The sequence below is a fragment of the Erythrolamprus reginae genome, chromosome 3 (assembly GCF_031021105.1).
Source record: "Erythrolamprus reginae isolate rEryReg1 chromosome 3, rEryReg1.hap1, whole genome shotgun sequence".
NCBI lineage: Eukaryota > Metazoa > Chordata > Lepidosauria > Squamata > Dipsadidae > Erythrolamprus > Erythrolamprus reginae.
Window position 1 is genome coordinate 22,169,778 of NC_091952.1, and position 26,716 is coordinate 22,196,493.

At 40.7% G+C, this 26,716-nt stretch overlaps 1 protein-coding gene across 4 annotated transcripts in view; it reads left to right on the forward strand.

Annotated features, from left to right (window-relative positions):
* BCAS1 (brain enriched myelin associated protein 1) overlaps positions 1-26,716 on the forward strand; it is a 73,779-nt gene that overhangs the window by 5,329 nt on the left and 41,734 nt on the right. For 3 of the 4 annotated variants that reach the window (XM_070744588.1, XM_070744591.1, XM_070744589.1), the window contains exons 2-4: positions 2,558-2,637; positions 4,182-4,269; positions 20,872-21,434. In XM_070744588.1, the coding sequence (XP_070600689.1) occupies positions 2,566-2,637; positions 4,182-4,269; positions 20,872-21,434 (723 nt within the window). In that variant the 5' untranslated portion in view covers positions 2,558-2,565. The remainder of the gene's footprint in view (positions 1-2,557; positions 2,638-4,181; positions 4,270-20,871; positions 21,435-26,716) is intronic. The other variant, XM_070744590.1, reaches the window with a different exon arrangement.

The window sequence follows — 26,716 nt, forward strand, 5'->3', positions numbered from 1 at the left end:
CTGCAAACTTGTTTGAATTGTTCTTGGGTGGTTCTTATTTACTCTCCAAATGACTAATACCAAGCCCTTCCCTTTACTGCCTATTTCGACAAAGCAGACTAATGACTTCATGTGAAGGGGAATAGATTAAAAAACATTACCTTCCCAATAGCTGGTCTCTATTGTTCCTCTCATGCTTTCCCTTAGATCGCTAGGATTAGCACGTATGACCTTATTAAAAGCCATTGCCAATTGTTCCATTCTAGGCTATATAAACAGAGGGACAGAATTAAGATCACGCGAAGTGTTAATGCTACTTTATAATGTCTTGGTAAGGGCACACCTGGAATACTCTATTCAGTTTTGGTCAGCACAATGTAAAAAAGATGTTGAGACACTAGAAAGAGTGCAGAGAAGAGCAACAAAGATGATTAGGGGACTGGAGACTAAAACATATGAGGAATGGTTGCAGGAATTGGGTGTGTCTAGTTTAACAGGGAAAGAAGGACTAGAGGAGACATGACAGCAGTGTTCCAATATCTTAGGGATTGCCACAAAAAAGAGGGAGTCAAACTATTCTCCAAAGCATCTGAGGGTAGAAGCAATGGGTGGAAACTAAACAAGGAGAGAAGCAATTTAGAGCTAAGGAGAAATTTCCTGTCAGTTAGAACAATTAATCCATGGAACAGCTTGCCTCCAGAAGTTGTGAATGCTCCAACATCTTTAAGAAGATGTTGGATAACTATTTGCCTGAAGTGGTAAAGGGTTTCCTGCCTAAGCAGGGGAGTTGGACTAGACCTCCAAGATCCCTTCCAACTCTGTTATTCTTTTCCATTTTGTGAGTATGCCAATGCCATCTGAGCCAAATGATTTACTTGGCTTCCTAACCGGATATTTACTTAGCAGGCAATCACACCCAACATTTTTTTTTCTCATTTTGCCCTTTGTCACAGCTAAACTTGGACATGCATCAATAATTTCTAGTTTCAGACTTATATTCCAGCCCTTATGGCTCGAAGGTAGTGACATCTTGCTCCTTACTATACAAGCAATAAAAAGATACCATAAGGACTAACAGATTTATTTTGGTATAAATTAATGAAGCTGCTGCAGCCTGAAATAAACAAAGCCATCATAAATATGGTAGGCTTCATAGTACTAAAATTTCCTTTGACATTTCCCAGCCTGAGTTAATATGTCTGTAGAGCCTCTGTTATTTTTTGTATTGTTACGATTGTTTTTAATCCAGTTCCCTACATTTTGTTTCCCTTTCTTAAGTGTTTTATTTGTATATTTGGACATTGCAAATTGGCCAGAATTTTTGAAATGGGCAATCATAATAAATTTAAATAGATCACATTATTTATTTTATTTATTTATTTATGGGATTTATATGCCGCCCCTCTCTGAAGACTCTGGGTGGCTAACAGCAATCATAAAACAGCGTACAATAATAATCCAATACTAAAAACGATTAAAAACCCATTAATATAAAAAAACAAACATACATGCAGACATACCATGCATAAAATTGTAAAGGCCTAGGGGGAAAGGGAATCTCAATTCCCCCATGCCTGGCGGCAGAGGTGGGTTTTAAGTAGCTTACGAAAGGCAAGGAGGGTGGGGGCAATTCTAATCTCTGGGGGGAGTTGGTTCTAGAGGGCCGGGGCCGCCATAGAGAAGGCTCTTCCCCTGGGTCCCGCCAAGCGGCATTGTTTAGTTGACGGGACCCGGAGAATACCCACTCTGTGGGACCTAACTGGTCGCTGGGATTCGTGCAGCAGAAGACGGTCCCTGAGATAATCTGGTCTGGTGCCATGAAGGGCTTTATAGGTCATAACCAACACTTTGAATTGTGACCGGAAACTGATCGGCAACCAATGCAGACTACGGAGTGTTGGTGTAACATGGGCATATTTGGGAAAGCCCATGATTGCTCTCGCAGCTGCATTCTGCATGATCTGAAGTTTCCGAACACTTTTCAAAGGTCTTTCCACAATGGCACATTTCTACAACCAAACTCCTCCCAAGGAAGCCATCCTTCAGTCCTCTTTGCTTCATTTGACACTAACATATTGCAGGGGTGTCACAAAGAAATAGGAGTGCCAAAGGACAGTTAAGACGATTATGATTGCACAATTGAAACTCCCACCTTGAGTCTTTAAACTTTTATTTTTTTAACTGCTCATCTCATTCTGAAAAAATGATTCTGGACAGTTTTTTATTCTGTAGACACTCCTGCAAAGAAATGTGATGCTATTAAACCTGCCTCAAATTCATCCAGAACTCAGAAAAACAAATAAGCTTTCCCAGGAGTGGAGAGGGAATGGGGATTTTGCAGTATCCTTCCCCTGCCACACCCACCAAGCCACAGAACAGGTAGTAAAAAAATTGAATCCCACCACTGAGTTAACATCTATTTTGGTCCTGATAGTTTACTTCAGATTAACTGAAAGCACTGTGACACACATATTTTACTTGCATTCAAGAGTCATTATTCTCATTTTGGAGTGAACATGAGGGAGATACTGGAAAGGAGGTGAATTTTGATAGATTGTTTCATTGTCTTCCAATACAGCCACTGTTATGGGAAATATACAATCCATTCCAAGAGACCCTGAAGACCAAGATCCTGATACTGAAACAGCATATTCACAGGTAAATTTTAGAGTAAACCATTATGTACCTTAGCCTTATCCAATGTACTGTCCTCTAGATTGTTATGGATCTCAGCTCCCAGAATTCCCAGCAGACCTAGTCTTTGATTTACAATATTTCTCAAAAGGTCTTGGATAAGTTTGACTCATACAGTTTTTAAATAGTATTAAAATATGCACAGCACTCTCAATATTTTGACATACAAATAACATGGACCTAACTTTTCTACTTACCTACTTTTACTCCTTCTTCTTCTACTTACTTGTCCCAGCTTCTGCCAACCTAGCCATTTGAAAGCACGTAAAAAATGCAAGTAGAAAAATAGGGACCCCTTTTGGTGTGAAGGTAACAGTGTTCCATGCAGGGGTGGGTTCCACTCAGAGGTGGGTTTCTCCCCAATTCAGACTGGTTTGCCAGAACTGGTAGCAAACTGCTGATGATGTCACAATGATGTCACTGAACCTGATTGGTCTGTGCCAGTCCATGGGCGTTGCCATCTTTTTCAGATTTTTATTTTGGATTTTTCCGGTGCTTTTATTGACAGTTATTTGCCCTTCATGTCCAATACATTGATATATTTCACTCTTTCACATATTTCCCTGCATCTGGTAAGTCTTGATTTTGGGGGCAAATGCAGGTTATATATGTTTCCTAGCTCAACAACTGGCTTGGACCCTTCCAAGCAGTATATAAAAACTACATGTTCATCCAAATTCTTTTTTTTTTTAAGTTGAAAATTCAAAATGGTGTCTTCTTTTCAAGCTACCATAGCAAATTGTAGTGTATTATTTCCTGGGGAAAAAATTCAGACTGATAAGTGGGCTGCTTTTCTAGAGCTCACTCTACTGTAGGCAAGATAGACAATATTAAAAAAGGAGAGTAAGTGGTGGAGACTCCATTATATATAAACATGAGCCAATTTTGCTTTGTTCAAACATTTTGAAGATTTGTGTCAATGTTTCAAATACTCCTAAAGAGTATTTATGTATGTATGTATGTATGTATGTATGTATGTATCTATCTATCTATCTATCTATCTATCTATCTATCTATCTATCTATCTATCTATCTTCGATCAATCAATAATCAATCATCAGATAGATATAGAATTGATCAATTATCCATCATCTACTGCCTGTCTGTTGTCTGTCTATCATTCCATGCATCCTATTTTAACACAAAATCATTTGATATTTCTTATTTACAATGGGGTTATTTTGCCAAAAATCCCCCGACACCTACGTAGGAGAATAAGAATGAGAGATTAATGTTGTATTCCTATACAAATCCAATCAGAAGTAAATCCAGCTGAATTGCCTGGATTTACTCCCAAGCAATCCAAAGAAGTGATCCTTTCACAAATCTACAATATTTTGCCTCCAATCAATTGAGTCTGTTTTATTCATTTTTTAATCAGGTCACAATTTTTTTCCCTAGACCTGGTTAAAACTAAACTTTTGTTGATTGCTATGGTGCATAAAACACTACAAATTTTCAGGATGAATTATTAGTTCTGATGACCAAACTTTAGTCTTGCCCTGCAGGTTTCCTCTGAACCTCCTGAAAACCTTACGAATGGACCTGTTCTCATCCAACCAGTACAGACGAAGCTTTCTGCAAACGGTGACACAGGTATGTTCTGGATAGGAAGCTTAGCATATCTCTGTGTTATATAATTGGGACCAGACTGGGAACTGAAAAGACAAACAGCTGAATGGCATTACTTCATTGGGTGAGTAGGAGATAGAGAAAGGAAGAGTGCATCACATAATCAAGGATAAGCTTTCCATGACCCAATAAACCATTTATATGCCATTTGTGGCCAGCTTATAACTGCCTAATACACCTTAACTAATTTATACAACAAATGTAGCAACCTTGATCCCTAATAATATCAAACTGAATATAGACCTCACAGCTTACGGATTGTAATTTTAGTAGTATTGACAGTGCATAGTTGATAGACTGGATTTTATCTGTTATTTATCATTTTATCCTACAACATTTGATTGTGTATTCACTGAGTGTTTTTATTGGTTTTGGTCTATAACTGTAATAATAAATTTGAACTTTGAAACCATATTATCCGCACAGAATAGAGTTTCTCAGAATAGGCAGGAATTAATTTTCAAACCTTTATTTTACAAGTTAGGATATTCTAAGCAGCAAAATGGATGCCTTTAGTCTGGAAGTGACTGTGCCCCTTAAAAACTACCAATTGTCCTCTGCTTACAATTCTTTTTTTCACTTTGAGTGGAGCTGTACAGAAATAAAACAGCTAATGCAGATCTTGGCCACATTTAGGATATCACTTATGCCCTGAGAAAACTTCCAAGGACCTCCAAACACAAGAGTATTGTAGGATGGAATTATTTACCTCTCTTCCTTGTGGTATCCTGATGTCATAAATCGTAACCTCTGCAATCTCCAGGGCAGTATAGATCAGTGATGGCAAATTTATGACAAGCGTGGCACAGGTGGCACATGGAGCCATATCTGAGAGCATGCGATGCGTTGCCCTGTGTCAACTCCAGCATGCATGTGCCCACTGGCCAGCTGATTTTCTGGCTTCTTTTTGGCTGCTTTCGCTCTCCCCAGGCTTAAAGATCATGAAAAATGGCCCAATGGACCAAACGCAAGTTTGGAAACAAATTTCCAGTTGGGATATTGGGCTGTTCTTTGATGATGGTGAAAAACAGCCCAACTGGCCTATTGGAAGTCCAGACTCTTCAGTGAAGCCTGTGCGCATGCCTGGGGGGCAGTGCTGGGGTTGTGTGCATGCATTGCAGGGGGAGGGCTACTTCTACTTACAAACTTAATTCGTTCCGTGACCAGATTCATAAGTAGAAAAGTTTGTAAGAAGAAGCCATTTTTTCCCATAGGAATCAATGTAAAAGCAAATAATATGTGCGATTGGGGAAACCACAGAGAGGGTGGAGACCCTGTTTCCTCCCAGGAGATTCCTAGAGAGGCCCCATGGAGGCTTCTCCCCACCTTTTCTGGCCCTGTTTCCTTCCAGGAGATTCCTAGAGAGGCCCCATGGAGGCTTCTCCCTGCCTTTTCCAGTTACAGTTTCCAAGGCTCGGGTTTGTAAGTGGAAAATGGTTCTTGAGAAGAGGCAAAAAAAATTTGAACACCCGGTTCTTATCTAGAAAAATTCATAAGTAGAGGCATTCTTAAGTAGAGGTACCACTGTAATCCTTGTCTTACAGCCATTCATTTATTGACCATTCAAAGTTACAACAGCATTGAAAAAGTGACTTACAACAGTTTTTCATAGTTATGATCAGTGAAGGGCTACTCACACTGTGGGCCTGGTTTTCAACATCTTTCAGTGCAAATTAGGTGCTCTGGGGTGGAGCTCCATTTTCGCTACCCCACTGCGTCCCATACCCTCCATCCGGGCAACCGCCCACCCCTGCTTATGACTATTGCAACAACCCCATGATCGTGTGATCAAAAATTCAGCTACTTGACAACTGGTGTGTATTTAAGATGGTTGCAGTATGCCGGGGACATCTGACCCCCTTTGGTGACTTTCTGACAAGCAAAAATCAATGGGGAAAGCGAGATTCACTTAACAACCATGTTATTAACCACTACAGTGAATTTGCAGGGACTTAACTGTGCCAAGAAAGGTTGTACAATGGGGCAAAATTAATTTAACAAATTCATTTAGCAGCAGAAATTTTGAGCTCAATTGTGGCTGTAAGTTGTGAATTACAAATTCAACTCTATGGGGCAAAAAAAAGAAGCTTTACCTCTGTTTCAAAAATCATCAGTTTGGTACCTCCGAGGTGGGATTACAGCTCCAATCTTTCCCTACCAATATTGCCAACAGATCTGGATGGAAAGCACCAGATGGAGAGCAACTTAAGCAAACATAGAAGTCGGAGTCAGTGTTTATTTCTGAAGTATAAAAAGCTTGCAGGTTTGACCGACACATTATTATAGGTGATGGTTGTTTGGACAGGCTATAAAAATCCATTAGCATGATCAATAATATATATATTTATAACCGAGCCTTGTTAATGCAGGTGTAGTGAGTTATTTTATAGAATGCAAAGTTTAGGGGAATTCATGGAAACTTTGGAGGGCGTGATGGCTCAGTAGTTAAAGATGCTGAGCTTTTCAGCTGAAAAGCTGACAGTCTGGGTTCAAAGAGGGCCACATGATGGGATGAGCTCCTGTTATTTACCCCAGCTCTTGTCCTCCTATCCTGTTTCCCCGAAAATAAGACATACCCCGAAAGTAAGACATGTCAGAGGTTTTGCAGAATTTGCTAATATAAGTTTACATATGGTATGGTGGAAAAACATACGGTACCATTCAAAGCTGTTCATAGCGGTACCGTAATAATGTGGCGTCCCCTGCTGGCCCCTTCCATCGCTTTGTACCGTCCAGTACAGCAGACACAGTCTGCTGCTGTCTCACTGCCATTACAGTCTCCACTACAGTGCATAGACTGTAGTTCCTCTGGTGGCCGGAAGCTGCAATAGCGGGAGTATACTGTTGTACCATATAAGTGCCGTCGTTTGTGTGTGTGGGTGCCATACTGACAGGTACCGTACCGTAATCAGTGTACCGTACGGTACACTTTCTTTGGGGGTGTCAGCTTTTCTGCCTGTGAATTTGTCTTATTTGAGAAATATAAGGCACCCCCCGACGTAGCATAACTTTTGAAGCAAAAATTAATATAAGACAGTGTCTTATTTTGGGGGAGACATGGTAGCAGTTCAAAAGTGTCTTATTTTGGGGGAGACATGGTAGCAGTTCAAAGCATGCAAATGCAAGCAGATAAATAGGTACCACTTTTACAAGTTAGGATATCTCAGTGTATAGTCGTGCTGGTCTTCAGACAACGGTGACTCCCTTGGCTAAGAAACAGAGATGAACACTACCCTCTAGAGTCAGAATTGAATGGATACAGCAGGGGTGTCAAACTCACATTGTCAGGGCATTGTCACATGATATATCATGACTTTTCCCTCTTTTGCTAAACCTGATGTGGGTGTGCCCAGTACATGACACATCTGGCCTGCGGACGTGAGCTTGACAGCCCTGGGATAGAGGAACACTTTCACCTTTAGCATCAGATGCATCACGTGCTCGCCACCCCCACCCCCAGTTTTGCAAATGGGGGAAAGGTTGCGATATGACAAGTGACAAAAACATGTCTTTCCGAGTTTGATACCCCTGCCTTAGAGCAAAAGACTAAACTAAGGGAATTTGAGTACATTTCTTTTTTATTTTATTGTTTTTCATTTTTAAACATTGCAATATTTTAACACAGATCCACACCCGTTTACATAGATTATAGCCAATTTTGACAGAGTTAAGTGCCATCTATAAAACATTTATAATAATTTTCTTTATATGCTAGAGATTTTGTTATTTTGCAGTTTGTATTCTAGGTCCTCTCCCACTCAGTTAGATGTATGTTATGTCCTACATTTTTCACCGAGGCTACCATAAGATTGTTGACGATTTCTTCCATTTTATCAAATTCTAGTAGATATTTATATAATTTTGATATTATTTTTTGCTTGGGCCTAACAGAATTTATCTAATTGCTGTATATCAGTGTCCATACCCGTTCCTTCAATATCCTTTTTGTATCTTGATTTTATTTGTAAGTAGGGCCACCAATCAATTTTTACATTTTGTTCTGCCAATTGTTCTCTACTTTTTAATTTTCCTGATGGGTCTAGTATATCACTATACTTTAACATTTTGGTTGTATCTATTAAGTTTAGATAGATCTTGGCTTCCATGACTGAGAGCCATCTAGGAATTTTCAGATAATTTTTCTTTTTAATTTTGTACCATATTTTTAGAAGAGTACATTTCATTAGGCTCTTCTCTGTAAATTCTGAGCAACGTCTCACATCTGGCTAAGACATAAGGCTGATTACCTTGGGCAGCTGCCAGATCTTGGGTTTCTCAACAAGCTGTATTTTGATCTGTGCTCCCAACTTGCTTATTATTATTATTATTATTATTATTATTATTATTATTAATTGGATTTGTATGCCGCCTCTCTCCGTAGACTCGGGGCGGCTGACAACAATGATAAAAACAGCATGTGACAATCCAATAATAAAACAACTAAAAACCCTTATTATAAAACCAAACATACACACAAACATGCCATGCATAACTTGTAATGGCCTAGGGGGAAGGAATATCTCAACTCTCCCATGTCTGGCGGTATAAATGAGTCTTGAGTAGTTTACAAAAGACAGGGAGGGTGGGGGCAATTCTAATCTCCGGGGGGAGTTGGTTCCAGAGGGCCGGGGCCGCCACAGAGAAGGCTCTTCCCCTGGGGCCCGCCAAACGACATTGTTTCTGTAGCTGAATGATTTCCAGGATGACACAGATCTTTTGGGAAATTCCTCAGAATGTCCTCAATCTAATATTGCTCCAAGCCTCTAAACATTGTGAATTATTTAAAGAGCAGATGGCACCCTTTGATGTTGTGAAGAATGCAAGGCCAGGAAATCTTTTTCGGGTTTCAAGTAGAGTAGTTATGGCCATCTTCACTAGAAGACTGAGGGAAAAGATTCCACTCACCAACATGAATTATTGCCACAAACAGCTCTTTCTGGAATTGTTTTGCAAAGCCTACCACTGTTACACTAAATGTGTCCGGTAGGTCTTAAAAATTCTTGCACATTTTTTGGGGTGTGTCCTGCATTATCACTTGTCTATTTTCTGTGAACAATGAAGGTGCAGTTTTGAGTACAAAAGGCTGATCGGTCAATAGCAAATTTACATTGTGGGTGTTAGCTTGAATTAATCAATAGTGTTTGACTTCATTGACTCACTTGGATTAGGCTCACCTCTTTTTCATGTGACATTGCAAGATACACGCCGAAAAGATACACGTAGCTGCAAAAATAGTCTTCCATTCCCATTCACACCAGGGCAAGGTTAATCCTACAAATGAAGAGTCATGGCTACTTTATGCGATGGTTTGTTTGTTTGTTTGTTTTTAAATCCTGGAGTTTAATGCTTTGTATTTTAACTGCTGGAGATAAAAAGAAAGGCTTGGGGGATAACTTAGTTTATTGTCTTTGATAATGATCAGTAACGGGCCCCACCTGGTATGAATGGGATCGGGCGATCCGGTAGGACTTTTTACTGGTTTTTGGAGGCCAGGCCAGCCTTGTGCATGCCTGACACATGTGTGTGCGCCCCCGCATGAGATTTTGCTTCTGCACAAATGAAATCTTGGGTGAGAATGCTCACGCGGGTGAGATTTCAGCAATTTTTCACCTTTTTGTGTAGAAACAAGTAAATAATAATAATAATAATAATAATAATAATAATAATAATAATTTATTGGATTTGTATGCCACCCCTCTCCGTAGACTCAGGATGGCTAACAACAATGATAAAAACAGCATGTGACAATCCAATAATAAAACAACTAAAAACCCTTATTATAAAACCAGACATACACACAAACATGCCATGCATAACTTGTAATGGCCTAGGGGGAAGGAATATCTCAACTCCCCCATGCCTGGGGGTATAAATGAGTCTTGAGTAGTTTACGAAAGACAGGGAGGGTGGGGGCAATTCTAATCTCCGGGGGGAGTTGGTTCCAGAGGGCCGGGGCCGCCACAGAGAAGGCTCTTCCCCCGGGGCCCGCCAAACGACATTGTTTAGTCGACGGGACCCGGAGAAGGCCAACTCTGTGGGACCTTATCGGTTGCTGGAATTCGTGTGGTAGCAGGCAGTTCCGGAGGTAGTCTGGTCCATTGCCATGTAGGGCATTAAAGGTCATGACCAACATTTGAATTGTGACCGGAAACTGATCGGCAGCCAATGCAAGCCACAGAGTGCTGAAGAAACATGGGCGAATCTTGGAAGCCCCATGATGGCTCTTGCGGCTGCGTTCTGCACAATCTGAAGTTTCCGAACACTTTTCAAAGGTAGTCCCATGTAGACAGCGTTGCAGTAATTGAACCTCGAGGTGATGAGGGCATAAGTGACTGTGAGTAGTGACTCCCTGCCCAAATAGGGCCATAACTGCTGCACCAGGCGAACCTGGGCAAATGCCCTCCTCGCCTTAGCCAAAAGATGATGTTCCAATATCAGCTGTGGATCGAGGAGGATGCCCAAGTTGCGAACCCTCTCTGAGGGGATCAGTAGTTCCCCCCACAGGGTAATTGATGGACAGATGGAATTGTCCTTGGGAGGCAAGACCCACAGCCACTCCATCTTGTCTGGGTTGAGTTTGAGTTTGTTGACACCCATCCAGGCCCCAACAGCCTCCAGGCACCAGCACATCACTTCCACTGTTTAGTTGACTGGACATGGGGTGGAGATGTATAATTGGGTATCATCGACATATTGATGATACCTCACCCCATGCCCTTGGATGATCTCACCCCATGGGCAAAAAATCACTGAAATCTCACCTGCATGAGCATCCACATGTGATATTTTGCTTCGGATACATGCGCATAAACAAAATTTCATGTGGGAGTGCATGCACACTTTTCAGGCATGTGTGTGCCCATGCCGGCCTTGGGATCCCGTACCTGTAGGAAAAGGTAAGTGGAGCCCTTCACTGGTGATGATGGTCCTTCATTTGGCTGGAGTTCTCATTTGCTGCTACCATACATCAAGAGGAAACAATGAATGGTCCTGCTAATTTTTAATGTTCAATCCCATCTTGATCAGGGGTTCTAACTTACCTCGCCAGAGGTGCGCTGCTAAGATGGAACAGTAATGTGTGCTCGCCCCCCATGGCTCTGAGTGCTAGCAAAGTCCAGCACAATTCTGCTACTGCAGCTGTGCAGGTAGCAGAATCGCGCACAGAGACGCAGGTGCAGCCCTGTTTTGGCACATTTTTTTGCTTCCGTGTGCACAGGGAAGCAAAAATCCCCAACAAAACCTGGGTTCCTGCACAGCTGCAGTAGCAGAATTGTGCCAGACTCCGCTAGCACTCAGAGCCACAGGGGTGAGCAACCGTCACCGTTCCACCTTAGCAACCCACCTCTGTACCTCGCTGCCAGTTCACTTCCTCCTGCACTGTGTGGCTGTGCCCCATAGGTGTGCATGTGCAGTGCCGAGAAAATCCCCCTCCCCAAAAAGCTGAAGAAGAAATAACTGACCAGCAGTTTGCTGTCGTTTTGGGTAAACTAGTTTGAACCGGGAAGAAACCACTGCTGATCTTGATAGATAATGAACTTTATCCTCGTCTATTCAACTTCGAATACATCAAGCTGAGCAAGACCTATCATACCTAGGGCATTCCATTACTTTCTAGGTCTTTCTTATCTGTTGGAGCTGTGGGAAAATTGTAAAACATGTCAAGTAATTGACAGTCTCTGACAGGTAGCACAAGCTCAAGTTGCTTAACCTGCATGCAACCGTACAGACCATCACATGTCTAACAGTTTGCAAACAGTTTTTCTAAAACTGTTAGCATGTTTACTGAACTGTCTCATGATTAGAAAGACAAGCAGGAATTCTTTTTCAGTGCCCAGTGCATATTAAATCTTAATAAGATCTAGACTTTACTAAACAGCAATTTTTTAAGAAAAGGGGAAATAGGTGTCTAGAAACCTAGAACTAAGAAGAAATTTCCTAACACTTAGATCAATTAATCTGTGGAACAACTTGTCTGCAGGAATTGAGAATGCTCCAAAGCTGGAAGTTCTTAAGAAGAGATTGGACACGGAGTTTTAAGAAGAAAACACTGGAAGTTTTTAAGAAGAGATTGAGCATGGGGTGGACTAAAAGACCTCCAAGGTCCCTTCCAACTGTGTTATTCTATATTCTATAGCATATATAAAGGAATTAAAATTTAGGAGCAAAAACATCTGAACATTTTCCTTCTTGTCCTTCTCTCCATGTTGCACTAATCCATTGACAAAGAACAATATGTAAACAATCTGCCACAATTATTAATTAGTTTGTCTATCTTTAGTTTATGAAGTGTCCACAGTTCTTGATGCCTTAGTAAAATTGCTAAAATTGGCCTTCGGCTACAGAAAATAAAGAAATGCTTGACAGATAGAAGATAATCCAAAGTCCTTAAAAAGAAGTTTAGGGCTGACATAATAGCAGTGTTTTGACATCTAAGGGACTGCCACCAAAAGAGGGAGGTCAACATATTCACCAAAGCAGGTGAAGGCAGGTCAAGAAGCAATGGATGGAAACTAATCAAGGAAAGAACCAATCTAGAATAAAGGAGAAATTTTGTAACAATTAGAATAAATTAATCAGTAGAACAAGTTGTGAATGCTTCAACGCTAAAGGTTTTTAAGAAAAGGTTGGACAACCATTTTTCTGGATTAATATAGGATTTCCATCTTGTGCAGGATTGGAAGACTTCCAAGGTCCCTTCCAAATTTGTTATTATTGTATTGTTCTGTTATTCTGCCTGTTAATAATTCTATGACTTTCAGACCAAAATATAGCAATCTGACAAGTTCAAACTATATGAATTAGTGTTCCAATTCATTTTCAACCACATGAATCATTAGAAAAGGAGAGTTTTTAATAGGTTTTTCAAACGTTTTGCCTGTTGTGGAAAGGAACTTTCCACATTTTATGGTGTGTTCAAGTTAGTTACTTTCTTCTCAAGCTTGTTTCCTGTTACAAGAACATAACCTCCAACAGGTGTTTTCAGGCACCTCTTCAAGCAGAACAAGCATTGGCCATAATTTGCAGATTACCGGGAAGCTTCCTTTACAATCTCCCTGTCAAATTCCTCCGCAAGGAATTTTGCTCCCCTGTTTATTTGCTCAGAAAATGGAGACATTTTTATTCATCTGTGAAATCAGAAGCTGCTTTTGATCACTTTCTGCCTTTGTTCTACCATAGAGATCTTCAAACTTGGCAACTTTAAGACTTCAACTTCCGGAATTCTCCAGGCAGCATAGTTTAAAGCATAGCTCAAGTCTTAAAGTTGCCAAGTTTGGGGGCCCCTGTTCTACAACATAACACATTGCTTGTTCACACCCAACAGTATTAAAGTCTTTCTCCTGAACATTTCTACTAATGACTTTCAGAGGGGAGAGTTTTTACAGCAACCTGGCACTTCAAATAATTTCATGTTTGTAAAAACTGCCAAAGAAGACAAGGCTGGTTGTTATCAAGAGACACCATCTCGTTACTTTGCTAAATATTTGCTTCTGTGGTGGAAAAAGTTTGCGGAAGCAGGTGTTTGAATAATAAAGTGAAAAATGGATTTTAAGGCAAAGGTTAAATTAGAAGTAATAGCAACAGATGTGGGTGACCTAATCCTGGTTTGTATCAATCCTGCAGGGTTTTAGAGAAAGGAACATAAAGTGGTGTGTTTATGTGTGAGTACATTTCACTCCATAATTACTTCTTTTATCTGTGTTTTTCTTTGTCCTGCCTTGTGTTCCAATATCAGGCAGCAGTCAAAATGGGAAAAGAAAAGGAATTGTGTAATTGATAACTCATATAAACGTCAACTAAACAATGCCGCTTGGCGGGACCCAGGGGAAGAGCATTCTCTGTGGTGGCCCCGGCCCTCTGGAACCAACTCCCCACAGAGATTAGAATTGCCCCCACCCTCCTTGCCTTTCGTAAGCTACTTAAAACCCACCTCTGCCATCAGGCATGGGGGAATTGAGATCCTCTTTCCCCCTAGGCCTTTACAATTCTATGCATGGTATGTATGTATGTATGTTTGGTTTTTATATTAATGGGTTTTTAATCGTTTTAGTATTGGATTACTATTGTACACTGTTTTATTGTCGCTGTTAGCCGCTCCGAGTCTCCAGAGAGGGGCGGCATACAAATACAATCAATCAATCAATCAATCAATCAATCAATCAATAAATAAATAAATAAATAAATATAAATAAATAAATCCCTTTTTGATCTTTAAATTAGATTGACCATTTTACCCCCTCTAGTATTTTTTATAGGAGGAATCAAGTCCTGATTTTCGGGACCGCCTTCTGCCGCACGAATCCCAGCGACCAGTTAGGTCCCACAGAGTTGGCCTTCTCCGGGTCCCGTCAACTAAACAATGTCATTTGGCGGGACCCAGGGGAAGAGCCTTCTCTGTGGCGGCCCCGACCCTTTGGAACCAACTCCCCCCAGATATCAGAGTTGCCCCCACCCTCCTAGCCTTTTGTAAGCTCCTTAAAACCCACCTCTGTCGTCAGGCATGGGGGAATTGACATGTTCCCCCTCCCCCTAGGCTTATAAAATTTATGCATGGTACGCTAGTGTGTATGATTGGTTTTAATTTGTGGTGTTTTTTAAATTAGCTTAAATATTAGATTTGTTTTACATTGTGTTGTTGTTGCTGTGAGCCGCCCCGAGTCTGCGGAGAGGGGCGGCATACAAATCTGATTAAACTAAACTAAACTAAACAATAAGTTTGGCTTGGCGAGAATCACATTTTAGCTTGACTTTCATTTTTGTAAAATATAGGTGGCATTGATTTTGCACTGGGTATCCATCCTTTTGGAAGGGGAGTTGATTGATTATATGCCAACAAGTTGCTAACAGCTCTTAGTGACTACATAGTCATGGGTTTCAAACTCAATCTCATTATATTAAGTATTGTGACGTACAGGCGGGGGTTGGTACTCACTGGCGCTACTGGTGTGATGTGTGCGCAACTTTTTGTCGCCAGCATACACATGCGCACGTCCAGGGATGGGCAGCAGGCAGGACGGGGTGGAACACAGTTCCACTGGTGGAAATGAAGATGCGTACACAGCTCCAGCTGATCAGCGGCTGTCACTTCTTGGATTACTGTTCTCAGCTGGGCTCTCCTTTTTTCACCCTGCTGCTGCTGTTGCGCCTGCACTCCTTGCTCTTTTCCTCTTTCCTCCTTCCTGGCCTTGGACAAGCTTCCTTCTCTCCTGCATGGCTCCCCTCCAGCCTCACGCGGCCACCTCCCACCTCAGATGCAAGCAGAAGGCATGGGTGGAAGTTGCTCTGGCAGCATTTATGCTTCTGGCAGCACCCATTTGCCTAGCTATCCAGCCTGAGGCAGGGAAGCAACCCAGGAAGGAGAGCGCAGGAAACGCGAAGCAAATTGTCATCCCAGCGAGCGACACTGGTAAGGTTGTAAGTCAAGGACTTAACAGTTCACTTGAGAAATGATTATCATTCAAGCCACTCCCACCTGGTCACATGGCCGGCAAGCCAGTCCTACCCAGTAACATGACCATTAACCCACACCCACAAAATAACTCACAGCCGCAGTGTGGCAGTAAAAAATTTGGCTGCCCATTACTGCACATGTCCCAGTAAGATTTTACTTCTGCACATGTGCAGGAAACAAAATCTTGTGACAGGATGCATGCACGCATGAGATTTCAGCATTTTTTTTTGCTTCTGTGCATGCGCAGAAGCAAAAAATTGCCAAAATATCACACGCGTTCACATACACTTGCAAGATTTTACTTTCTGCGCATGCGCAGAAGCAAAATCTTGCTGGGGTGCACTCGCGCCCCGGAGATGTGCAGCTCTATTTTTGCTAATGGTGCGCAGTGTGGTACGTACCGGATTGGAACCCAATAGTGGTGACGTATCAGGACTTTTTTTGCCTTTGCAGAGCTGGGGTGGGTGTGGCCTGCACGTGACCCATCTGGCCCACAGGTCGCTAGTTTGACAGGTGATTGATGTTCTCCATGATGATGATCAGTGCCTAACCTGGTCCTTCAGCTCTTCTGATTGTGCATTTGTTGGCTAATGTAGCTAAGTAGATTATGAACCAACCAGCCCTACGTTTTCTTTGGATGCCTCTTAAGATGCTGTCATGGCTAAATGCACAGGTATGTTTGAAGCCTAATTTGAGACATGACTCTAAAAGCCAAGGTGAGCAACACTTTCAAATGCTTTTAAACATTCTGCCACTAGCATTCATATAACAGTGTAGGAAAGCTCACATGATTTGCAAGCTCGTCTAAAATGTCCCACATCTTGAATTTCAGGAAATACCACATTATGCTATGAAGTTAATTGCATAGTTATAAAAGAAATCTGTGCAGGGGAATGCAAGTGAAAAAAAGGAAAGTGTCTATGACTGTGAAGGTAGAGGTAACCCTCGACTCACAACAGTTCATTTCGTGACCGTTCAAATTACCACTGAAAAAAGTGATTTATGACTCGTTTTCACACTTACAACTCAGTAGTGGGTTTTAAAACGCATTGCTATGGGTTTGCACAATGCTTCTGCACATAAGTATCACTGGTATTTTGTATAAGCATAACATAAGTAGTAAGTAATGATAAAAGAAGACAATAGGACAGTAGGACAAGGACAGTAAGCACAATGGTGAGGTTAGGCACACCCCTTACAAACTTCTTAAAAAAGGAGAGTGGTCAACTGTAGACAATCTGAGATTGAAGATTTGGGGGAAGAAACCACAGAGTCAGGTAATGCATTTCAGTTTGAATCTATTAGGTGCTCGTGTGTTGTTGCGGTTGAAGGTGAAGTAGGGCGGTTGGGCAGAGCCTCCTGCCGCTGCCACTGTTACCGGTTGGCAGAACCGGCCAAACTGGGAACAATCCACTGCTGTTTGGACTGTTGTAGTCCTTTGATAGGTCACAAGATCAAAATTCTGATGTTTGGCAACTGTTTCATTCTTACAATAGTTGTAGTGTCCTGGGTCATGTGATCACCTTTTGCAAACTTCTGACAAGCAAAGTCAATGGGAAAGCCAGATTCACTTAAAAGCTGTGTTACTAATACAACTGCAATGATTCCCTTAATAACCGTGTTCAATTGTGGTCATAAATCGAGGGCTACCTGTATAACTAAATCTGTGGACATTGACTTTGGACTAGTCTAGGCTTCACATCCTGCCTAAAACTTAAGTGTAGTAATGGGCAAACCTAACCCGCACAATTTGGGTCCATACCGAATTTTGCGGTGTTCGGTATGCTGAACATGAACACAATTGTTTTTCAAACTTTGGGCAAAGTTCAGGGTCGTGTTCGGCGTTTGGAGATTTGACGTCACCGGCAGGTTGCTAAGGACGCCAAGGTGATCACTTCCTGGATTCCATACGAAAAAGGACACCGCAGCAGCGCTGCAAGCAAAGGGCTGTCTTTTCACGTAAAAATAAACATGAAAGGACTGCCCTTTGCTTGCAGCGCTGCTGCAATATCCTTTTTCAGAAAAATAACAATGTTTATTTTTACGTGAAGACCTGCCTTTGAAGGAACTGGGGAATCCCTCCCACGAAGAGATTCTGGAGGCGGAGCTTTGACGTCACCGGCAGGTTGCTAAGGATGCCAAGGTGATCACTTCCTGGATTTCAAGGAATCCAGGAAGTGCTCACCTTGGCGTTCTTAGCAACCTGCTGGTGACATCAAAGCTCCGCCCCCGGAATCTCTTCGTGGGAGGGATTCCCCGTTCGGGTTCGAGTTCGGGTTCGGTTCGGGTTTGGCCGAATTTTGCGTAAAGTTCATCCGAACTTGCCGAACCCGAACACCATTGGGTTCGCCCATCACTACTTAAGTGAATCTGGCTTTCCCATTTTTTTTAACAGAAATACTGCAAAGCACCAGTCTTTAGAATCATACCTATTTTCAAAACTGTTGTTGCAGCCTGTATTATCAGGACAAGAAAATAAATAAGGTGTGATATTATTGTAGTTTAAAACTTTATTTGGAAATAGGACCTCTTCCCCAGGGAAAAAAGCCAAAGCTAACTCAGAAAAAGTCAGAGCTAGCCTGGGAAATTTAGAAGAAGCAGTTTTACCTTCTGATAAATGGGTATTTTGTAACAGGCCACACAAGTTGTGTGTTAGCACCTATAACTTGCTACCCGGGTTCCAATCAAGTTGCTCAACTCCAAAAGTTGTTTTTCTGCCTTTTTTTTTTCCTGTTTCAGTTCAGTGTCAGAAAAAGATTTTTCTCTGATTTTCCATTCTGATGAGAAAGAAGGGCCAAATAGGGAAGTACAACACAATGAAGGATGTGAGAAAGACCAGTATTAATAACTTTATGCATCAGATGTGAGAAAGACCAATATTAATAACTACATACTACTAGCTTCAACTATATGCTAGTTGATGTTGTGTATTCAGCCGAAGCATATTTAGTCAAGGGGAGTGGTAAAATTGACAATCTTCTTAAAATAACAGAGGCTAATCCAAATGAGTCTTGTCAAACGCATTGGTGTGACCCAGTAAAGTTTCAACCTGCAGAATTACCATATTCTTTTGATTTTTATTATTGGAGTTACACTGATCTCCTTGGCATTCTGCACTGTTGAATATCCTATTTTGTAGCTAAACAATCCAGTTAATTGCAAATTAATGCAGGGTTAAAATCTTCCTTGGTTTTTCCAAATCTTTGGAGCGTGCATGTGTAGTTTTCAACACTTACCACCTTAGTTTCAACTTCTGATGTAGTTCAAAATGACTCTTCATCCCAAAAACTCATTGAAGTTCACTAAACAAAAAACATTCAGAAATTGTCAAGTACATTTGGACTTTTCATAATCTCTGGTAGACTCTATGGCAGGGCTATCAAATTCACGGCCCACAAGCAGGATGCTTCACATGCTGGCCATGCCCACACCCAATTTAGGAAAGGAGGAAAAAGTCCCGATACATCACATGATGCCTCCATGGTGATATGAGTTTGACACTTTTGTTCTAAGGAATTCAATAAGTAACAGTTCTATAAAGTTCTATAAAATTTATTTTACTGATCATTGCCATTGTTCTAAGGCAGGGCTTACATCTATTACAAATCTAATAAATAAGAATAAGAATAATAAGAATAATAATGTATTAGAACACTATTGCTTTAAGAGGTAGTGTTACAGATTGCCATAAGAGGGATCCAGAAGCCTGACTGTCTCCGCTATTCTTTGCTATTTCTGGTTTGTCTCTGTGACTATGCTGTAGTAAGAACTGTGTGTTCAAATGATTTATGTATTTGTAAACTGGAAAGGTAAGCTTATAGTATTGTATATTTATTGGAATGCATTGACTGATTTAACCATGTATGATTAGGACTGTTCTTGACTAAGATATTTGGCAAAGTAAATAATATTTTATACACTTAATGTATCTGGATTAAATTACTGAATTATTACCTGTATCTCTGGGCTGTCAGCTGAATATCTGCAAGACCTCCATGTTTCCTCTGTGTATGTGTATCTTTGACCACTCAGAGATAACTCTGCAGACTCCTTAAAACCATCACTGAGGAATATGGTCATTAATTGAGTCACACCCAATTTTACAACCTTTTTTGTCATGGTTATTAAGTGAACCTAAGTTCCCCCCATTGACTTTGCTTGTCAGAATCCCCCTGGAAGGTCACCAATGGCCATCCCATGATTCCACTATGCTTCAAACATCGTAAATACATACTAGTTGCCAAGCACCTGAACTCTGATCATGGGACTATAGAATTTCTACAATAGTTTGTAAATACGGAGACCAGTTATAAGTCACTTTTTTCGTAACTTTGAATGGTCATAAAATGAATGGCTATAAATTGAGCACTCTGTAGAAAAGGAACCCTGTCAGTCCTCAAAACAGTCTGTGTTCCCAAATATTAAATGGCAATCTGGCATTCAAACCAAGTTCTGCCTTTTTGATGAGTTTTCCAGTTTTCTATTTGTCATGTCATGACAACTTCCAAAGATCAGACAAAGGACTATAATCACACATTTATCATTTTGAAAAAGTACTAATAGTAAAAATGTAGTAATAGCAACCTCACTTTTGCAGGATAGTTTTGAAATAGAATAGAATAGAATAGAATTTTTATTGGCCAAGTGTGATTGGACACACAAAGAATTTGTCTTGGTGCATATGCTCTCAGCGTACATAAAATAAAATATACATTTGTCAAGAATCATGTGGTACAACACTTAATGATTGTCATAGGGGTCAAATAAGCAATGAAGAAGCAATATTAATAAAAATCTTAGGATATAAGCAACAAGTTAAAGTCAAATAGAGAAGGCTGTCAATTATTTGCTAATTTCATTTTCATTTTATCCAACAGCTCTATGTCATTAGAAAGGCAGGCCTTATAAATGGATCAGGGACCATATGGTAGATTTGGGTGATTCAGATTCTTTGCTAGGCCAAACATCATACTTGGTAAGAGAATGAAACATGGGCACTGTGTTCATTTTGACCTTTCAGTTTACAGTCAGTCCATTAAAGATGCAGGCAGCTACGATTAATAGTGCATCTTTCCTGTTGTGATGGAGAATTGCTGTTTTCTTGTTTGCACTTGTAGTGGATGCAAGAGTGAGTGTTGGCCTGGACAATGCAGCTGTTTCTTCCCAGAAAACAATGGAGATAAGCTCCAACTCCCAGGCCAGTGGAAATAATCTCGGGAAAGAAGCCAAGCCTATTCCACCAGCTGCCAAATCTCGTTTTGCCTTTTCATTTTCACGGTCTGTACCAGGACGTACTGAAGCGCAGGCAACAAATTCATCCCTTGGATCAGCTCAACTTGATGTCAGCTCAGAGGCGGCTCAAGGAAACAAAGCGTCGAGTGAAAACGAGGAGCTTTCGGTCGCAGCTGCCACAGAGAAAGCTTCTGATAAAAACCTAAGTGAAGCATCTCATAGTGAAATCGAACTCTCGGCACCAGCGAAAGAGGAGGATGTCCCTTTACCAAAGTCCAAAGAGTTAACCTTTTTGGACAGGCTCTTCAATTTGGAAAAAGGAAGACCTAAGAGCAGACGACAGGAGCAAAATCAACAGGAGGTGACTGACAGCTGTCCAGGTGTTGGTATCTCTTCGGAAGAACCTGCAGGATCAAAGGACACCTCAGATCATGAATCGCAGGGAAAGGTAAGTATAGAAATTGGAAGTGGGTGGGATAATTAAGTAGAATTGAGAGATATCCTAACAGTTTAGAGAATTGATCTTAAAACAGCTAAAATAGAAAAGAAAAGAAAAAAGAAATAGAGACCAATGCAAAATTCTTTCTTCAATTAACAGAAAAATACCTCCCCAAGTCCAAGATGGATGTGGGAGGAAACGGATACCTGGCTTGGTTTTTAAAAAATGTGAAAAAGATCTTGGGATTGTAGTTGATTACAAACTGGATGCTAACATTTGTATAATATAGACACAGTAAAAACAAGGGCTGTTTTAAACTACATCAAGTGAAGGGTAATTTGAAAATAACAGAAAATAATACTTCAAAGTTTTGCTTTGTTTTGTTTTAGTACTGAGCCTAGTTCAGTTCAGTGCAGTTTAGGGATTCAGCAAAACAGTTTTTTTTTAAATGATGATGATGATGATGATGATTATTATTATTATTATTATTATTATTATTATTATTATTATTATTATTATTATTATGTCAGTACAACACAGCAAACGAGATCACTATGCTGGATTTCGTATTTCATCACCAGTCGGGCTCTTCCCAAGCACCTAGGACTGCATGATGTAGTAGCGAATTATGTTTGCCGAGCCCAGTAAAGCGGCCTTTTGCAATTGACAGATGGAGATTTTGTCAATTCCGATGGTTTTCAAATGTCCTCTGAGATCCTTTGGCACTGCGCCCAGCGTGCCAAGTACCACTGGGACCACTTTCACTGGCTTATGCCAGAGAAATAATAATAATAATAATAATAATAATAATAATTATTATTATTATTATTATTATTATTATTATTATTATTATTATTATCCTCATTGAAGGAACTGAGATTATTCAGCCTTTAGAACAGAAGGCCAAGGGAGTCACAGCAGCGTCTTTTAAACTCTTGAAAGGATGTCTACCTACAGAAAGTCAAAATATGTTCAGAATTGTCAAATAAGGGACTTCTGTTTGGTGAAAATAGTTTTCAATTATAATTATATATATATTTTTTAAAAAATCCTTACAATAATGCAACAGTGGAACCAGTTATTCACAGATATGACCTCTTTCCTACAATCACACACTGAATATCTGTTTTGTTTCTGACTACATTTCTGAAAACTTCTTAGGGAAAACAAGATAATTTCAGATTAGTGGGGAGGAATAATGCTTGGGGCAGAGAAATAAATAAGACCAGCTCTGTCATTAGGCAGAGTGATTAGTTCAGTAACTTAAATATATATACCAGTATGTAGCTGCTTCAATAAGTGAATTATGAAGAGAGGTGGATTTTTTTAAAGTAATATCGTTAAATATGCCCCACCACAGCATAAACAATGTTGTATAAATAATGATTATCCTGTTTATTAACTATTCCTCATCTGAAATGGCTGCATTTGTGGTTAAAGAATAGAATAGAATTCTTTATTGGCCAAGTTTGATTAGAAACACAAGGAATTTGTTTTTGGTGCATATGCTCTCAGCGTACATAAAAGAAAACATACATTTGTCAAGAATCATGAGGTACAAAGCTTAATAATTATCATAGAGGTCAAATAAGAAATCAGGAAACAATATTAATAAAAATCTTAAGGATACAAGCAACAAGTTAACAGTCATAGAGTCATAAGTGGAAGGAGATGGTGATAGGAATGATGAGAAAAAACCAGTAGTAGTTCTGTGCAGATTTAGCAAATAGTTTGACAGTGTTAAGGGAGTTATTTGTTTAGCAGAGTGATGGAGTTTGGGGAAAAACTGTTCTTGTGTCTAGTTGTTTTGGTGTGCGGTACTCTAGAGCAATGTTTTGAGGGTAGGAGGTGAGGGGGGGAGAGGTAGAAGGAGATGGAGAAGAAGAGGAGGAAGTTGAGGAGGAGAAGGGGAAGGCAAAGGCAAAGGCGAAAGGGAGGTGGTGGTGGTAGTGGTAGTGGTAGTGATAGGGTTTCCTGCCTAAACGGGGTTGGACTAGAAGACCTCCAAGGTCCTTTCCAACTCTATTGTTGTTATTATTGTTGTTGTTAGTATCATCATCATCATTATCATTATCATTATCATCATCATCATCATCATCATCATCATCATTTTAATAGCCTTCCTGCCTGTGTTTTGTTGGGCTTTATATCCAGCTGGAAGAAATCTGATGGAAAGCCACACATCATATAATGTCAGGGACTCCTTCGGCTGAGCTACTGGCAAGAAGTCCCAGTTTTGTAGACTGCGTATTTGTACAGAAAGTCAAAATATTAGATAGAATTGTAATGGTCTGGATTTTGCTCAGGGCACCAATCCCTCTATAAGTAAGCCAAGGCTTATAGCTTCAGAGGAGAAAATTAATTAATTATATCAATCACATCAAAGCTTTTTTATTTTTTTTCACATGCCAACAAACAAGCAGCACCACTGGAAAGAGGAAAGGAGGGAGATGTTCCCATTTTAGGGCAGTGTCCTGAAGATAGACAGACATTCTGTGTTTGTCTGAAACACGGCTTTCTTTTCAAGCATCACAAAACTACATTCAGGAAGCTGCACAATTCAAACAAGGGCAGGATTCACAGCCTGGATAGAGCAGTTTCTATTCAGGCCAAGGTAAATAGATTGCTTGGACTATTAGCCACAGCTAATATGAATGTGAATGTAGTCTTGGCAGAAAGGATCATTTTCATAAATCCCCTGGTCTATCTTTTAGGAGGCTAGGATTTGTACCAGGGTGTATGCAGGCGACAGGAGAGTATATCTGTTGTGAGCCGCTCCAAGTCCTCAGAGAGGTGCAGCATACAAATCTAATAAATTATTATTATTATTATTATTATTATTATTATTATTATTATTATTATTATTATGTCAATGCAACACAGCAAATGAGATTACTACCCTGGATTTCGTATTTCATCACCAGTCGGGCGCTTCCCAAGCACCTAGGACTGCGTGATGTAGCGGCGAATTATGTTTGCCGATCCCAGTAAAGCGGCCTTTTGCAATTGACAGATGGAGATTTTGTCAATTCCAATGGTTTTCAAATGTCCGCTGAGATCCTGTGGTACTGCGCCCAGCGTGCCAAGTACCACTGGGATCACTTTCACTGGCTTATGCCAGAGTCGTTGCAGCTCGATTTTTAGATCTTCGTATTTCACTAATTTCTCTAGCTGCTTCTCCTCAATTCTGCTGTCCCCTGGGATTGCGATGTCGATGATCCATATTTTCTTTTTCTCCACGATCACAATGTCTGGTGTGTTATGCTTCAGAATTTGGTCAGTCGGAAGTCGGAAGTCCCACAGTAGTTTTGCTTGCTCATTTTCTACCACTTTTTTGGGATTATGATTATGATTATGATTATTATGTCAATACAACACAGCAAACGAGATCACTATGCTGGATTTCATATTTCATCACCAGTCGGGCGCTTCCCAAGCACCTAGGACTGCGTGATGTAGCGGCAAATTATGTTTGCCGATCCCAGTAAAGCGGCCTTTGGCAATTGACAGATGGAGATCCTGTCAATTCCAATGGTTTTCAAATGTCCGCTGACATCCTTTGGCACTGCGCCCAGCGTGCCAAGTACCACTGGGATCACTTTCACTGGCTTATGCCAGAGTCGTTGCAGCTCGATTTTTAGATCTTCGTATTTCACTAATTTCTCTAGCTGCTTCTCCTCAATTCTGCTGTCCCCTGGGATTGCGATGTCGATGATCCATATTTTCTTTTTCTCCACGATCACAATGTCTGGTGTGTTATGCTTCAGAATTTGGTCAGTCGGAAGTCGGAAGTCCCACAGTAGTTTTGCTTGCACATTTTCTACCACTTTTTTGGGATTATGATTATGATTATGATCATTATGTCAATACAACACAGCAAACGAGATCACTATGCTGGATTACGTATTTCATCACCTGTCGGGCGCTTCCCAAGCACATAGGACTGCGTGATGTAGCGGCAAATTATGTTTGCCGATCCCAGTAAAGCAGCCTTTGGCAATTGACAGATGGAGATCCTGTCAATTCCGATGGTTTTCAAATGTCCGCTGAGATCCTTTGGTACTGTGCCCAGCGTGCCAAGTACCACTGGGATCACTTTCACTGGCTTATGCCAGAGTCGTTGCGGCTCGATTTGTAGATCTTCATATTTCACTAATTTCTCTAGCTGATTATTATTATTATTATTATTATTATTATTATTATTATTATTATTACTATTAGTCAGAATGACAGGTGGAAGGGCATTATCAAAACCTTGCCCTTTTGCGCATGTGTTCATTTTTTTTTTTAAAGGAAAAACGCTGGGTTTAAATTGTAAAGTTGTAGCTAACAACTCGACTTTTCTTGGAAAGTATCCTTGATTTATGCCAATGCTTCTCAATTATTTTTTGTTAAACCCCACCACCACCCTAGGAAGAAATAAACATTTCATGCCCCCTAGGTGGGGGTTCCAGCATGGTCGCACATACATCCGGGGTGGTTATGCATGTGTCCGGCAGGCAGGTGGGCGTGTCCAGTGGGTGGGCTCATGTCAGCATGAGATTTGGCTCCTGCACATGCACCGGAAGCAAAATCTTGCATGAGGATGAGTGTGCAAGTGAGATTTGGGTGATTTTCGCCAATATTTTTGCTTCTGCACATGCTGCTCCATTTTCGCTACTGGGACGCTGTATTGGGCCATACCGGCTGCAACCTGCCACTGATCTCCCCCCCCCCAACTCTCCAATCTGGGCCCCAGTGGAATTTTAATGTTAATATTTATTATATTTGTTCTGCCAGTGTGTTTCAACCGCCCGTAATTACAGGGTAATTAGTCCAGGAAGGCACACACCACATGATAAAAGGAAAACCCAAAAGTTTTTATAAACAGAAAAACAGAAACAGCTCCCTTTTTAAATGTCAAAGGGATTTTCTGGTACACACAAGGCACAGGTTAAATGCAATCCAATTGCTCACCCAATAACTGGGAAATTGAGTCCAATTCTAAAGTCCAGAGAGTCCACACACAATCTTGAACAGCACAAAAACCACGATCTTGACTAAACAATGAATCAGATAAACTGCCATGAGGCTAAAACACCAGGCTGCACTTTTATCTGTAGCACTAATTACAGCAGCCCCACCCAACCACAGGTGGCCTCATTTTCTCTTCTAATAATCCTTCAGTTGTTGTCTCCTATGCATCATTCTACACATGTGGATGTGTCATTAATTCTTGTTCAGAATCCAGGGATGATACAGATGATTGATCTCCTCCTGGGCTGTCTGCCAAACTCCCCTCTTCCCTGTCA